Raw genomic sequence first — 18,023 nt, forward strand, 5'->3', positions numbered from 1 at the left:
AGGGTGTTCACCCGAGGTATATGTTATACATGTAATTATGGAAGCCAGTGTCGATGTGTATGTCTACATAAAGATCAAGGCACGAACAGGATTACTTTCTGTTGTTATATCAACCGCTGTCATTGTCATGTAATTATCGAATGCTACGAGGTCAAACTCATCAATATAGCCGAAAGCACATTTGAAAATTGTTTCTACATGTAGGTTCCTTTGTTTTCACTTTGCCAGATTAGTTAGAAATTCAGTATCATGTACAATGCAGCTTTGGTTAGAGGAGTGTTGAATGACGAAGACAAGCAAATAGATCATTGTTTTATGGGAGAGTGATAAAAGTTAGAATCATGCAATATTTAAAAAAAAAAAAAAAAAAGGACCACAGCTTAAATTGCAGGAGGTTTTTTTTCAAATATATCTTCTTTCTTTTCTGTTACCACACACTGCCACCTGCGGCATTTTTTTCGTTGATTTTTAGCCGTTCTAGGCCTACGCTGCAGTTACCATGAAGCTCGTTACAAAACTACAGTAGATGATATTTATTATCATGTTAGTGGCAGTTAAAATGTTTTGAAAATATTTTCAAATTCTGTATACTTTTCTCTTTTTTAGGATTATTGATTGCCCCTAAAAGTTGAAAACCAGAGTACTGCATTACTGCGATGTATTGGATCTCAGTGATCCTGTTCCTCTTTTGTTCGAAACATGTGCAAGGTCAGTGTTTGACTTTTCTAAATAAAAACAGAAACCACTGAGAAAATAACATACCTTGAAATTTATTTTTTGATCACATTGCTAGTATATAACGGTAGAACAAATATGTTGTAACTTAACTGCAATAAATGAAGGAAGGAAGGAAATGTTTTATTTAACGACGCACTCAACACATTATAGTTACGGTTATATGTCGCCAGACATAAGGTTAAGGACCACACAGATATTGAGAGAAAACCCGCTGTCGCCACTTCATGGGCTACTCATTTCGATTAGCAGCAAGGGATCTTTTATATGCACCATCCAACAGACAGGATAGTACATACCACGGCCTTTGTTACACCAGTTGTGGAGCACTGGCTTTAACGAGAAATAGCCCAATGGGCCCACTAACGGGGATCGATCTCAAACCGACCAACTGGAATGATATAATATAAAACAAAAAACAGTAAACTGAAGTCTGGTGGCATGTTAAATATGTTCCATGTCTCATTTCTTTTTTACCAAACATTCAAAATAAATAAAGAAAATAAAAAGAAGAAAGTAATTTAGTAAACCCAGTATTGAGCTTTCTGCACTTAACGTTGTAATTAAAAATAAAATCATTTTAATTTTAATTTTATTTTACATTCAAATAATAAATAATTGTATACATATAAATACAATTTTGATTGTCATTAAAAGAAAGGAAACACGTAATGTATAATGTATCTGTCATCTAAAATGGCTCTGTTGGCAAGAAATAATGCAATTTCAAGTAAAAGTTAAATTTATGGGCAATCATTTGTTATATTTAAATAGTTTAAATAAAAATTTAATACTGAAAATTTAAAAGTCTATTTTCTAGAGTTTTGATTGGATAATTTTAAAATTTAGTATAAGTATTCTTAGGGCAATCTTCACAAATTAATAGAGAGATATTTTGGTATTTTTACTAAACTTTAAAAAATAAAATAAAATTTTAACAATGAACATTTTTATTAGTAAAATAGACATACGTTATTAGTATTACATTCAGGGCAAGTCTCCAAATACTAACAAACATAACAACATGTATTTTAATTAAAACAAATATTTTAAAAATCTAACTAAAGTTCCATACAGTTTCTCGCGCGTTGTTCGTCTCCGACGTGCGTCATTCGTCGTGTGCAAACGTTTCACAGTTTACACTTATTCTCTAAACAAAATAGTTTACCAGTTCCAACCACATTTTATGAAGAGCTTCCTTGGCACTTGGGAGGAGTTCTAAACCCCCGCCACACACACACCTTTGGGTTGAGGCCGTGGTTCAAAAAGGTAATATTGAACCAATTCTAAATTATGTATCAGCTCCATTGTTCAATAATGGAAAACGACTCGCTGTGTGGTTGAGTATCTGTTCTTGTCTCTACCACCCCCCCCCCCCCCCCCCCAAATGCCAATACCATCACTTAACATTACATTAATCCTTATTTACACACCATTGTGCAACTATTAATTATGCAATACAGTATTACACTTAATTTAATATGTCAATATAATTTTTAATTTTCACTTACACCTTTGTCATAGACAACTGCAACCGTTAATATAATCTCCACACTTCAAATAACAAATCACACATAGTGAAATAATACATGCATGTTCGTGTATATAATAAACAAATCAACCACCGTTGAACATATCATAACCATTATAACTCACCCATTCATTAAACCAATGTAGCATCACCATTAGATAATTTACGGTAATCAAACCACCACGTCCTAAAATATGAAAGCTATCTATAACCAAATACAAGTTCATATCGACCTTGCAGGAACTAATATTAGCACTAGTACATACTAAATCCACGCTAAATTGCTACGTACTCATTATATGTCGTTAACGACCACCATTAAACCGCAATATACTACATTCACTATCAAGGGCACGGAATAGGAGGTAAAATACGGCATGCTGTTATTTTTGTAAAACAGGTCAAAAGAAATATATTCTGCTAAAAATATATATATAAATATATGATCTGCTGGAATTAAAACGACTAGCACGGGTGAGGGGAGGTTTTCGTATAGTGTTTAAAAAATTAGGTTGTCGATATGTATTTTAGAGAATTATGGAATTATATTATAACAGGAACACGAGCTAAATAGAAACTGAGATAACTGTACATATATAACTGTCCATGGAACATTGTGTTCAGTAGCGATTCACTACACGAGTTTCAGTTTCAGCTACACAATTTTAAAACATTAAACAGTTGTTGCTAATACATTTTAAAACATTAAACAGTAGTTGCTAATAAATTTTAAAATATTAAACAATAGTTGCTAATCATTTTTAAAACATTAAACAGTAGTTGTCAGTCATTTAAAAAATATTAAACAGTAGTTGCCAGTCAATTTTAAAACATTAAACAGTAGTTGCTAATCATTATTAAACAATTAAACAGTAGTTGCCAGTCAATTTTGAAACATTAAACAGTAGTTGCTAATCATTTTTAAAACATTAAACAGTAGTTGCCAGTCATTTTTAAAACATTAAACAGTTGTTGCCAGTCATTTTTAAAACATTAAACAGTTGTTGCTAATCATTTTTAAAATATTAAACAGTAGTTGTCAGTCATTTTTAAAATATCAAACAATAGTTGCCAGTCAATTTTAAAACATTAAACGGTAGTTGCTAATCATTATTAAAACATTAAACAGTAGTTGCCAGTCAATTTTAAAACATTAAACGGTAGTTGCTAATCATTATTAAAACATTAAACAGTAGTTGCCAGTCAAGTTACAATTGACTAGAAAGGTTCCTTGCTGTCTCTAACAAATGACCTGCTTTATTTGAGATTGTTTTAGCAGGTGAAGTTTTATTTTACCTGCTAGGTTTCAACAATGGACTAAATGTTTCTTTTCGTAGGCCCCTATTTCAAGTCCTTCTGTCAAAGTATCTACAATATAACAGTTAATAATATAATATTTCTACACAAACCATTCCAACACTTCACTTGACCATCAAAATTTGCCAACTCTTGCAATAATAAAATCTCAGTTTGAACCACAACTCTCACGTGGTACCATCTGCACGTGCACTTAATATGCGTAATTCATATACTGCTTGACAGACAATTACATGCACATTATAGTTTCCACAGCCCAAACTATAAAACATACTGATAAATAATATAACCAAAATTATAGTCTTCATATATATAAAGTTCAACATATGGTCTGTTAATTTGATTAATGTTGGGTCTCATGTTTGTCCGCAGGGTGGGGGTGAAGTTTACTATATAGTTGCATAGAGAAATGCATTTAAAATGTAATTTCTTTTGACATCTTTTTCAAGACTACTTGACCAATCACAAGCAAATGTTGTTTGTTTGTAGATTCCTTGTCACATTTAGTAACACAATTCTGAATTTGGTAGAGTAAATCGTATAATACCGGAAAATGTGCAATTAGGCACACACACACACACACACACACACACACACACACACGCACACACACACATACACACACACACACACACACACACACACACGTGAATGATATAGATACTTTACTTTTATTTGTTTCGTAACAGGTGAAGCCATTACAAACATTGATTGCATATATACATGTATTGAAAATTCCTGACAAAGAAAAAACCTGACCTGCAATATAACTGGCAATGTACTTAATGGACTTAATGACGGAACACCACAAAAACCCTGAGAAAATGTGCCCCGACTGCAGATATAATGAGCTATGGTGTTATAATTATTTTCTAGACAAATACATTCTAGACCGTCCACCAAAAACAACCAATACCTGTATGAATTTGCCCTACATTTATATATATTATCGGCTGACAAGTGATTTTGTTTAATGTGTCACTTTAGAGTTGAATATTGGGGAAAATATGCATTGCAGATCACTTAACTTTTCCACAAAACTAGTTCATTATGTTTTGCATCAGTGCGACAAACCTAATATATATATTTTTCCACAATTGTTTTTGATATTTTCAATTTTAAGTGCGTGAACGCCCATCTTCAAATTATAATTTAAAGTGCGCGAAAAAGCCATATTTGACATATATTTGCAAAATAAATAAAACAACCAGAGATAAATAACAATACAATGTTTTTATATTATTTATTGGAATGTTAGAGAATAACTAGTGAATGACGTTGAATATCTGCTTTATCCCGTGAAGGTATGAATGGGAATTTCTCATTCGGCCAGAACAGGATAAAGCAGATATTCGAAGTCATTCACTAGTTATTATCTTTATTCTGCAAATCATACACAGTAAGGAGAAAAGCTATTAATGCTGTTATTTCAGTCACATTGTACGATGACCTAGAGGTCAAACGAGCGAGTTTCTAATGTAGCTATTCGTGTAGCTATGACTTTGCATTATCCGTCATCGTATTCTGTCAGTGGTAACGGTGGTTGCAGGAAGAAAAATTATAAATCAATCCATATAAGTGGTAGACCTTTTATTCGTCCTTTTTAGGCATAGGCCTACATTATGGTTTGTCTAGCAAAACATGCTTCAGTGTAAATAAAATTACTATACCTTGTACTGCAGTTAACAGAGTTCAGCAAATGCATACTTTATAACTTGTAAATGAGTATAAAATTATAAATTTACATGTGCATAGGAACTTTTCAATAAAAAACACATACACACCCAACGCGCCCACCACCCAAGAAACAACAACAACAAAACAAACAACCCCTACTCCCACTTTATTAGCAAATATTGTATTACAGTTTAAGACTACAGACTAGTAATAAAGCGACAAACTTTGAACCAATGTTATTGTTATGTAAAGTACTTTGCCACATTTTCACCAGTTTATCATATACATGTCGTGGGGTCGAACTGATTGCGGCGGATGGGTTCCGGGACGAAACGTCTGCTACCCACATTAACCCACACTAAGACTGGCTGCTATTAGAATAACACTTTAGAAAAACACCCCACGGCAATAACGAATAATGGTTTGTATTTACATTGTTTTAAATAGTTTATTTTACTTTAATCAAATAAAATCGGTAGGTATATTGATGTCATAGATGCATCACAGTTTACTGATGGCCAAATATTATTTAGTGAAATGTGAAAGCAAATGGAAAGAAGATAAGTGTGGGTTCGTTTCATTTATTTTCGTATGATCGTAACGTTCTTCTGTTATATATTCAGCAATTTCATGGTTTCACCCACCGTGGCAAAATTGCATACGTATAAGTATATATTTAAAACATCTTTCAAATGAATACATAAACTACTTGCGTATAAAAAGTAAGAAAGACTTTTCATATATGGCTTCATTTTATTATAGGATTTCATTTGTCGGCTGTTGACAAATACAGGCAATATACACATCCCTTGGTAATGGCACACAACTGTAGTTGGTGGCCCATTGGGCTATTTGTCGTTTCAGCCAGTGCACCACGACTAGTATATCAAATGCATTGGTATGTGCTATCCTGTCTGTGTGACATTGCATATAAATGATCCCTTGCTATAGATGGAAAAATGTAGCAAATGTTTAACATCTAATTTAAATCAATGTTCTCTAATGATTTCATTGAACAAAACAAAGTTTAACTTTAATTGTCATTTTGTTTGCAGGCAGACCTTCTTTGAATATTTCAAGTTCTGGAACTTTTACTGCATTGAACAATTCCTTTGCAATAACATGCATTGTCACACAGGCCGCTGGTCTTGATGATTGGGTCAGATTTTTTAAAAATGGACCTGCGCCTGTCAGTTCTTTTACTAGTCTTTACCAGATTGGTGCTTCCTGTTCCATTTTCAATGATCCACCAGTCGGAACCAGCGTGTCCTGTGGAAGTGGAACAAGCAGCAGCTCGTCCACCATCAAGAAGTACACTCTGACATTCAACAGTGTTGATGAACATGATGCTGGAGAATGGTGGTGTGGACTCAGACTGGCTGAAACAACCAGCCCTACTGTTAGACTTGTCATTTCAAGTAAGTTATATTATATCTTACTTAAATTGATGGAAGTGTAAAACATTGGTTGTTTACTGTTTTTCTTTATCTGTTCCTTCGTGTACTGTCTATGCAATTAAAGTATTACACAACAGTTTGGAAATATTTTGAATGAGTATCAATCTAGAGATAAACGTTTGTATTGTGTTTTCAGGAAAATGATTGGCGTGCTCGCCGTGAGTCTGTTAGGTGGGAGTTTATCCATGTGTCAGTTGGGCCTAATAGCTTGTTTTATAAATCGCTCACTTTGTTGTTTGCCATATTATTATTATGATTACACTAGATAGTAGTTTAAGCAACTGACTACAAATAGTCTATAAGTCAATTACATTTCTATTTCCACAAGGATGACCATCCTGATAGCAACATAATACAAATCGAACCTAGAAGACTATTCAATAATGTGAGCTTTTCAATATGCATATATTCGATACTACATACCTTTTCCTTAGGTCTGACAGCCCCCGCCCCCCCCACCCCCCAAGAAAAAAATAATAAAATAAATAAATAATAATAATAATAAAATAAAAAATAAAATAAAATAAAAGTAAAATAAAATAAAATAAAAATAATAATAAATAAAATAAAACAATTTAACATTATTTTGTAAAAAAAAAAAAAAATCTTTGACATTGCACACTTAGTATTCAGGGGCGGATAAGTCCACTATCCAGGAATAGTTCCTATCTGCCAGATAAGTGTGGAACTTTGGTGGCCTATTGATGACCGCAGGGTAGAGGAACCCGAATAACCTAAACGCGAATAACGTTATTCACCGGATAAGTCTCAAAAGGGATACGGCCGCGCTTGTGTGTTGCGATATAGAACTAGGCAACACAACCTGTTATTTACTGGCCGAATAAAGCAATTTGACACGTTTTATGATGTGAAAGGTATGAAGAATTTAGATTTGAACAGCAAGATATTCTTAAGATCAGAGGTGAAATAGCGGGAAACATCGAAGTGCCCAGTCGGTTTGTAAAACTGTCCAGATGTCTATCATAACTGATCGGTAAGAAACTTGTTTTTATATAAGAAATATATATTTGTTTCAGTCTGTTTGTCTTTGCCACATCTAAATGCATTTTTAAAAATGTTTTAATGTAACCTATTAGAAACGACCCCCCCCCCCCCCCCCCATTAAAAACGCTTCCATTGTATTTCCTTCTCTTTTCTTCAACTTGAAACAACGTAATCACCAACTTTGATTACGTAATACATGTATGTTTTTCACAAAGACACCGACACAAGTTGTGAAATTATTTTTGAAAACAACAAGAAAAAGCAAAAATCTAGTGACCCCCGTGAGCTCGGATACATGCATGCAGAAGTCTTCACATAGATGTAGTCAGCTTTCTGATTACATCATTCGGGATGCATCGCCATTCCTCAACTAGGGATTGTTGCAGTTGGTGTCTGTTGAGTGGGGGCTGTTGTCTCTGTCGAATCTGGCGATCAAGGTAGTCCCAAAGATGTTCTATAGGTGATATGTCTGGAGAGCGTGCAGGCCATGGTAAGACGTTAACGTTGTTCTGATAGAGGAAGCACTGAACAATGCGAGCAACGTGAGGTCTCGCATTATCCTGCTGGAACATGATCCCTTGAGGCTGTTGCTGTAGGAATGGCATAACAACTGGTCTTAGCACTTCATCCCTGTAACGTTGAGCATTCAGATGGCCATCAATGATGATAAGTTCAGTGGTCTGATCGCCACAGATGCCTCCCCACACCATCACACTACCACCTCCGAAAGGTTAGACTTCATTAATACAACATCGGGCTGTACGTTCTCCTCTACGCCGATACACTCTTATTCTCCCATACCCACGGAATTGGCAGAACCTACTCTCATCAGAAAAGAGAACCCTTCGCCAATCACGAATCAGCCAACGCCTCGCATGCCTGGCCCATCGTAATCTAAGCCGACGGTGTTGGTCTGTCAAGGTGGTCCCACGGTAGGGTCTGTAGACTCTGATACCAGCAGCACGTAATCTTCTTGACACGGTGTGTCTACTCACACGGTGGCCAAATGCCGTTGCCGCTGATGACGTCACCGTCAGAAAACGATTACGTAGGTGTAATGTTCGTAGGTATCGGTCATCCCGTTGAGTTGTGACACGTGGTCTACCCATTCTTGGCCTGTCTGTTGGTATCGATTTATCAGGTTACCAAAAGCAACTCTGGAACATCCAAACGTCCTTGCGACATGAGCGTTAGATGCCCTCATTTGTATCATGCCTATGGCTCGCTCGCGTTGTTCTACAGTAAGTCGTGGCATTCTTTAGGTGGTTTTCTATCAAATGCATACCCTACCAGTATCCTGGCTCATTTTAATACCATTATTTCGTAGGTCCTGGAAAACGTGATTTCGATATTTTTTTTTGCTCGGCATGAAAAGCATGCAACGTTATGTTTCAAATATACTGTAGAAAGTTGGTTTTGTTTGGGTGATTATTTATGCAATTGGTTACGTTAGGATATATGGATGTTTTCAGAGACTATATCTTGTTTTCATTTGTAAAGTTTCTTTTGGCCGTGAGTATATACATACATACATATATATATATATATATATATATATATATATATATATATATATATATATATATATATATATATATATGGTATTTTAACATGGAATATATACTTGTAACATGGAATTAAATCCCTTTTTACTAAAAGTGTAAATACTATAGTTAACAGCGTTTTTGAAAATACAGTTGGTTTGACTGACTAGTGTTATAACACTTTTTAGTCATGGAAATCAAATCTGTGTAGAGCATTCCATTGCTTTCTGTGTGTTCGATACGTCTCTAAAGGTTGTTTATGGGTGTTTACTAATATTATCATCCAGATTTTAAAATTTTATTTTTGTTTTAGATATTATTACTGTTTTTCATGGCTATTGAATAATGATAACGGAAAATGTCCCTTGTATAAAATTTTAAAAATCCGATTTGTTGCTAGGGATTCTTTTTCTTCAAAATGTATAGAGAAGCCCCAGTACAACCCATAATGGGCTACTCACCTGCAGCCTTGTTGACGTTTGCCCTACATATTTTAGACCACGGACAAGACGGTACCAGTAGACGGTAATGCGCCCATTTCATTGCTTAATTGGTCTGAACGCACTATATTTGGTAAAAATAGACATAAACCAGCTTCTGACATCCTTTCCATGACCTGATTTAAGTAATGACGTCCCAGCAGGCGTAATGACTTCATTTTCTGAGACTTTGGTGCCACCCAGAGAGGACATTATGTAGATCTGCTTTTTTGTATTCCTCATCATATATGTTAACAAAAACGTTTTGGTAAACGGGCTTCTGGTGGTGGGTGTAGCAAATATGGTGGTCAAAGTAGTGTCCACCTCCCCCCCCCCCTCCCCCTCCCCCAAAAAACCCTCAATAAAAACAAAACAAACAAAAAACAGGGTCAACTACAAATAGCACTATTGGGAGAGCAGAGAACCTTTCATTATTGAGATGTAGTTTAAACAATATTTTCGATATTAGTCATTTTGCTGAACCAAACGTCTAATATGTAAAAAAAGGTCTCTGATAGTGAGAATTGCAAATATTGGGGGGTTAATGTATTGCAACCTCCACAAAACATGGACACCTACTATTATGATTATTGGCATAGCAAAAAACAGAAATGACCTTTCAAGTTGTGAAACAAGCATGAACCTCTGCACAGATTATCTCTTTGAAATGTCAGTGTACCTTGTTCCATAACCAAAACACTTTATGATCAAAACTAAAAAAGATGATCTTCCTGAGATGTTCTTCAAATCCAATCAGTGAACCACTTGGATTTTCAACATGGTGGCCATTTTTCAATATGATAATCACAGTGTTATACCAATATTCATTATTAAGATGCATCTTAATACATTTTGTTTTTTATATTAGTAATTTTCTATTATTTTTATATGTCTACTAACATGTTGAACCTAACGTCTGATATGTAAACAAACCTCTGACTTTGGAAGTGGCAAATATTGGGGTCAGTGTATGGCAACATCCATAAAACATGGGCATGTACTATTAGAATTACTGGCAGAGCAATAACAAAAATGACCTTTCAAATGAAGATACATGCAAGAAAATTTGCATAAATGATCTTATTAGGGAGTTCTTAAATTCAAAATGACTGCCATATTCTTCCACTAATGTTCATTATTAACATTAATAAAGTTTGTAGACTTTTATCATCTGTGTCGTGTTATGTATTTAAAACTATGCTGAACCTCTTTCTGATAATTGTAATACCTTTTAATATACTGGGTTTTTTTCAAAATGGCTGCAATATGTCCACGAAACGGGCACCAGCTACCAGTATTGTAATATCAAATGAAGAGCATAGGCAATTACAAATGCACCTTGTTCTGCAGCCAAATCACTCTTCTGTGATGATAAGCAATCAACTCTTACCACAGACATTTAACAATACCATTTCATCAATAACCTGGTTAATTAGCTTGCTAATATCTAATTGCATTATTAATATATCTTTCAAAATGTATTATTATTTTTCAGTTGAACACACACACACACACTCACACACACGCGCACGCACACACACACACACACACACACACACACACACACACACACACACACACACACACGTGAATGATACAGATAGATATAAACTTATTATCTATTTGTTATTGGTTTCTTAACAGGTGCAGCAATTACAACCATTGATTGCATAAATAGTGGAAATCCTGGACAAAGCACAAACCTGACCTGCAATATGATTGGAAATATACGTAATGGAATCCAATGGTACAGACCTAACGGTGGAACACCACAACTTGTGGTAGAATGTAACATACATAACATACAGTGTGATACTGTTAAACGTGTAACTGGCTACACTGGTGCTATTGACTCGCCTTCAGTGAATACTCTTGTAATAGAATCTTTCGTCACATCGGTGGATGCTGGTGAATGGATTTGTCAAGATGGATTTTCAGGAGTTGGTAAATCAACATGCAACAAGACGCTCATTTGTAAGTTGCAATTACTATACACACTTTGCTAGACATGAAACATGTCAATGATAACTATACTATACAGAGGAACCTAGTGATCAATGCAGTACGTTTCTGTAATTAAACCACTCTGCTAGATACGGTCACTATATATTCAAAGTATTTTTCTTTCTGCTGATACTATTTTTTGGTGACTAGAGTCAGGTAATGTTTATCAGTTGTTCATTTGCTAAACCAGTGGCCAATGATTCCAGAAAAGAACATGGTGACATACTTTATGAATAGACCACTTCGCAGTTCTGAATATTTCCGTGCAATGGATTCTGACAAAGGTCATGTGTCAGTATTTCCTATTTTAGACAGCGGGATTCGAGTAGGCATACACTACATGTTCTTCGTGTCTCGAATTCTTTGTTTTTAAATGAAATAAAGTCTACACAGTCCACCAATAAAAGCTCTTCCCTGTATGAATTTGCCCTACTTAGCATTATAGGAAAGTGTGCATTGTAGATGTTTGCACAAGACCAGTTCATTATGTTGTGGATTGATAACAAATGTTTTATTTTGATACATGGCTTGGCTTACATTTAAGATAGCGTATTATTAAAAATGTGGTTTCAAAAACGTTATACCAATGAGAACTTACTCAGCTATACTGAGGCTAAGTACTAAAAACAATTGTCGATTGTTCAACTTTATGTATGCTATATTCATATAGCCCATAGTCTTTGTATTTATGTATTTATTTATTTATTATTTTTCTTTTTATTACTATATTTTTTTAAACACTTCTTTATTTCTTCAGCAATGTATTTTGCCTCCAGCATTTCAAGATTTCCTTTTTTATGTCTTACGACTGGAATCATATGGCCTATTCAGGACTGTTTCACTGAGAAAGTCGAGAACTGTTCAGGGCAAAATTAACACTCGAAGAAAGAAAGAAGTGTATAATATTATAGAAAAAAAAGAGATACTTGTTCCACAATTCAACCCTTATTTTTCTTCAAAAAGGGGATTTTGTTTAATCACTCTGAATATATATCATATTGTGTAGGCAGTCTCAGAGAAGCCCTGTCTCAAGTTCCAGATATGTTGTACGAACACTCTACACATCTGTCCCCGAAAATCTGTCAACTTTCAAAACTACTCAACCAAAACACTATGAGACAATACATGTTTAACTTTTCATTGTTAAATGTTAGGTTTTTTAGCATTCAGTACAGGCTCAAACATTTTTTAAATATTTCCTATTAGTTTGTGGACATCCAATACATAAAAAGAGAGAAAAAATAGAGACCATCCTGATTTCAATATTTATAAATGTGCTCGGAAGACGACTGTTAACTAGCAGGAACCCTCCACAGACTTCACGGGACTTGGTGCTGCATTAGTGGAACAATGGCGCCGATTCCCTAATGCAGTCTATACACGCATCGGACAGTCAATGAGGAGGCGTTGCACTGCAAGTGAACATACACATCTTGTGAATTACTATTTTGACTTCTTCTGATTTTTAGCGAATGGTGTGGGTGCATCAAACACATTTTGGACTCCAACATTTATTCCTATTCCTCCCTTGGACGTCATACAATTAAAATATATCTTATTCAACCTTTTCGTCTGTCATATTTGCAAATTGGTCAAGATGAAACGGTTGTGAAGTTTTTAATTTGACTCATTATAAAATATTTCTTTCTTTTTTTTCATTTATGTTGTTTTCAGCTCCCATAATCAATATCAGCATTGAAATACCTGGATCAATGTCAGATTCGGTTATCATCACAGAAGGAAATTCAACAGTTTTCACATGTGTCATACGAGGCGCGGAATCAGCTCCTAGTGTCTCGCTGGTCACGTGGTACAAAGAGGTATCACCAGGTGAAAACGAGTCACTGCCAGGAATTCCAGGAAGCCCGACCACCATAGACAGAACCACATCAGTAAATCTGACATACACGGCTCGCAGACAAGACCAGGGCCAGAAGGTTTTCTGTGCTGCAACAAATAGCTTGATGGTAAACCGGAGTGCCCCTGCTGTTATCTCAACTAACAAGATACAACTGATCATTCAGAGTAAGTATATGAGGATTTGGTCTGCTTTTATTATAATATATTTTGTAAAAAAAAAAAAAACCCACACCATTGAACACGAGTCCGATCAAGTGCCATAAGAGATCAGCAGCTATTAATGGTCGGCAGTGAAGTACAAATATAAAGTAGCAATTTACTCGGCTGCGAAGACGTTAAACATAGTAAAGAAGACAACTAAGGTGCTCGACCTGTGTGGTAAAAACTACCCAAAAAGATAAACACAGCAGAAGGAAAAATTCAGAATGTGCAGTAAGTTGCAAACTCCAAAATACATATTTATTCATATCTTTTCCAGATTCAACATGGATGCCTGCCTTATGCATAAATTAGTAAAAAAATCACGCAATTAACCAATTAAAACGATAGTATAATAATTCAGCATTTTCATTTATAAGCTCATTCTGCTCAATATGCAATGATGCAAAAAAGCTATCCCAAGTTATATGTTCTCATTATAATCGATTCATGTTTCAACTGCATGAATCTCGGTTTTGGACTACTTTGAAAGTTATTAAAAAAACAAATTAGATTGTTTCAGTTATTTTCTTTACTTACGCTAGTTGTTAATGTTAAATCAGTAAATGCTATTTATTGTTTAAAAATTGTATTAATGTGAGGATTGCCTCATTTGAAAACTGACGCAACAATATGAACCACAGAGTGGGGTTTCCTTTATTCCACATATTAATTACCTGAAGAAAGTTAAATTATTATTTCATAGTATTTTATATTACTGAAATTATTATTAACTGAAATTACAAAAATTGAACATGATTTTTATTTTTACTTTCATGAAAGTATCAACCACAGAACTGCTTTTCCCACACGCTACGACTTTCAAACAGTAAAGCAGTTCTGTGATTGATACAGAATATAATATAATGGAATAGAATAGAACCGATTGTGTTTCAAACTATGCTAAATGCACAAATTGAAGTGATGATAAACATGAATATAAAAGTAAAATAAAAACACAGTGTAAAGAACTGTGTACCAAAAAACCCAAATATCACAGATAGATCAAATTAAAACGTAGGTAAACATTGTAATAAAAGTTCTGGATGGAATGCAGGCATGGTATGGTTGATACTTACTTTAACGTAAACAATGATCACGTTTAATGTTTAAATACATTTATTATTTATTAGTAGCATACCCTACCGATCCAATCAGAGGTGACTATAGGTTTTATCTCCGTCCTTCTGTCTGTTTGCCTGTATATGTGTCCGTCTGTGCGTCTATCCTAAATATAGTTTTCCTGATTTTTTTTCACAATGCATAGATATATTGTGTATAGGTTTATCACATACATTTATCAATCATTTTTGACTTTCACAATAATGTATCCATCTTTAGCAATTATGGCCCTTGAATTTAGGAGATATTGAGCTAACATTGCGTATAAAGATATACAGAGATACAACAGCATTAACATACAACATTGGGAAACAGGGTGATGCTCTGTGAAGGATTTATATCATGACAGTATTTTCATTAATGTTTGTTAAATATTGTAGGTGGAGCAGTGCTTGGAATAAAGTCATGTATTTCAAACTGGTTTGACGGAATGCCACTGAATTTGACTTGTGTTGTCAACAATGGAATAGTTAACTCATACATCGCGATAAAAAAAGAAAACCGTTTGGTGGCCGTGTGCAATTCTACTTTCGGTGACTGTATATCATTTGATGCACACTATGGTGTTATAGGAATTCCTTCAGAATCAATGACATTGCTAATTTTTCATTTTGAGAAGGAAAGAGATGATACAACATGGAAATGCACTGATGTCGGCCTATCACTATTGACACCGACTTGTAGCATTGCTTCATCTGGTAAGTATAGCACTCAGTCTTGTTCAACTAATATGTTATTCAGCCTGAGACATAACGTCCACTGGAGAAGTGTCTCCCTTGCCATATGTGAATATGGAATCAAAGGATAGGTCTACCGGGAGAGTTTGACCGAATAACTTCAGTTGATTACTATTCATACAGATACATCTTACTATTCATACAGATACATCTCGCCCCTCGCATCTGTACTTATAAAGTTTTGTGAGATATATATGTAGGCCCAAATAAATTCACACATCATGAATTGGTCCTGTATCATGAAGACAAATCTATGGTGCCACCCCCCCCCCCACCCCCCACCCCCCCTGAAACATATAGTTTCGAGATCACTTGCCAACTATTGGTCCCTGTATAGTACTTTTGGCAAATGCATAGTTTTGTATTTACCAGACTGATTTTTATGCTACACATTAAACCAAATGGCCATTCATATGACATCAATTTAAAAAAGGCAGTACAGTTAGTGGTAGTACCGTTCTTTCCTGAATTATAAAATATGTAGAGGCCATTTCATATTGGGGTTTTTTTCAAATACGATTTTGATGTCAATGAGTGATGTGTGAAAACCATATTTTCACAATTTGCTAAGCAGTGGGTGAAAATATGGTTTTCACACGAGTTGACATAAAAATCAAATAAAGAAAAACAAATAACAACAACAGAGAAATGGTATATTTATTATATGCATCTTTCTAAATGTTTTACAATCTATTTCGCTTATTGTTAATATCTTTAGCTTATCCCATGATATAGCTGTTCAGTTGGAATGATTTCAGATAATTTACATGACTATCGACTTATAAAAAATATTTTTATTTAATTATTAAATTAAAAATAATTTAATAATACTTCTGTGCAAACATACTTGACAAAGCGATCATCCATAAAACCCACACAAATAAAACAATAATTAAACTAGAAGTTAAACTTTAAGTTCAACTATAAGATATTGTGTTGTATTGTTTTAGCTTTGTACTCAATCAGTTTTACATTTTTACGGTCATTGCATTTCATAATCATTTTATATAATTACAGTCATACCGCCCTCCGGTATACTGCCATCCCAGCTTATTGCCTAAAAATATTTCTGTACAGACCGTCTGTAATTACATTAATATAAATGTACCGACCCCGCACCCCTTCTCCGCTATCCGCCCTCTGCCATCCGCCAAAATCAGATGGGTCCCACAGTGGGTGGTATCAAGAGTTTTGACTGTGCACTTGTTTAAATTACACTTGCATCATCATCAAATCAGCACCGAATCACGTGCATACACAGAAGAAACATTCCGGCTCTGCAGTGTTATCAAACGTCGACTTCTTCTACAGTGAAAGGTCATCTGCAATAACCTCTTATTCTTTGGAACTACGCATTTGGTCAGATCTGTGATTTTAGATGGGACAGTCTAAATAATCAATAGTGAAGCAGAATTATTTTCAGTAACAAACTGTCGTTGGTAATGTGCATTTTCATTGGATGATTTGGCATCGGCGACCTAGTCATCACATAGGAGTAGCCAGTCTATATATTGTTATCACATGTACACAAATAACAGTTGATATATAAGATTTTTTTTTTAACTGCCACATTTAAACCATATTTCTTTTTGAAAGTTTCTTAGTATATAGATGACAGATTGAAAGTTAAAACGAAAAGTTTGTTACGAAATTGTATTCATCAGATAAACCATGATTAAAATAGACCAAAAACAAGATAAACTATAAAAACAACAAATCAAACAATAAAAACAATACAACAGCACCAGTCCTATATAGAAAATATGCATGAAATTCGCCAACCTGATGGGAAAGCTCCACTAGAATATTACCGACCCTTTATGGTACTACGTCAGGGTATATTTCAGACGGCTTGATCCTGTGTTATTCTAACAGGGTTGGCATGCATTATAGACAACTTGGAAAGACTTGGAATTTGAGATTTAAAGTTCCAGATCTGTAAAATCTAGAAAACTGTGATTTTCAATAAAAACTCAAGTTATAATTTTGCTTCCACCCCTCTCTCCACCCTGGGGAAATAAGACACCTGAATATATAATTTAAAGAAAATGTATAATTCTTAAATCGGTGAATCCGATTTTTGTCTAGAAGCGCAAGTCCTGAAGTGGTTGTGGTTAGAATTAGTCATATGACTGGTATTGTAATGCTTTCGCGGCATTACGTTGCACGCGTAATGAATACATTTGACACACATTTAACTGTTCTTTAACTGTTTAACTGTTCACATCAGGTCTGTATCTGGGTCTGGTGAGCATGGTACCAGTGGAGAATGAAATGCAATGAATCGCAATATGTCAAGATACACTGCGTGTGTGCTGGCGTTAGCTACAGATCTGGCTACAGATCTGGCAACAGAT

At 34.8% G+C, this 18,023-nt stretch overlaps 1 protein-coding gene across 1 annotated transcript in view; it reads left to right on the forward strand.

Annotated features, from left to right (window-relative positions):
- LOC121386782 overlaps positions 1–18,023 on the forward strand; it is a 33,704-nt gene that overhangs the window by 3,413 nt on the left and 12,268 nt on the right. The window contains exons 2-6 of the mRNA XM_041517797.1: positions 607–708; positions 6,316–6,678; positions 11,390–11,719; positions 13,424–13,774; positions 15,310–15,627. Coding sequence (XP_041373731.1) covers positions 657–708; positions 6,316–6,678; positions 11,390–11,719; positions 13,424–13,774; positions 15,310–15,627 — 1,414 coding nt within the window. The 5' untranslated portion in view covers positions 607–656. The remainder of the gene's footprint in view (positions 1–606; positions 709–6,315; positions 6,679–11,389; positions 11,720–13,423; positions 13,775–15,309; positions 15,628–18,023) is intronic.

The sequence above is a fragment of the Gigantopelta aegis genome, chromosome 12 (assembly GCF_016097555.1).
Source record: "Gigantopelta aegis isolate Gae_Host chromosome 12, Gae_host_genome, whole genome shotgun sequence".
Classification (NCBI taxonomy): Eukaryota; Metazoa; Mollusca; class Gastropoda; order Neomphalida; family Peltospiridae; genus Gigantopelta; species Gigantopelta aegis.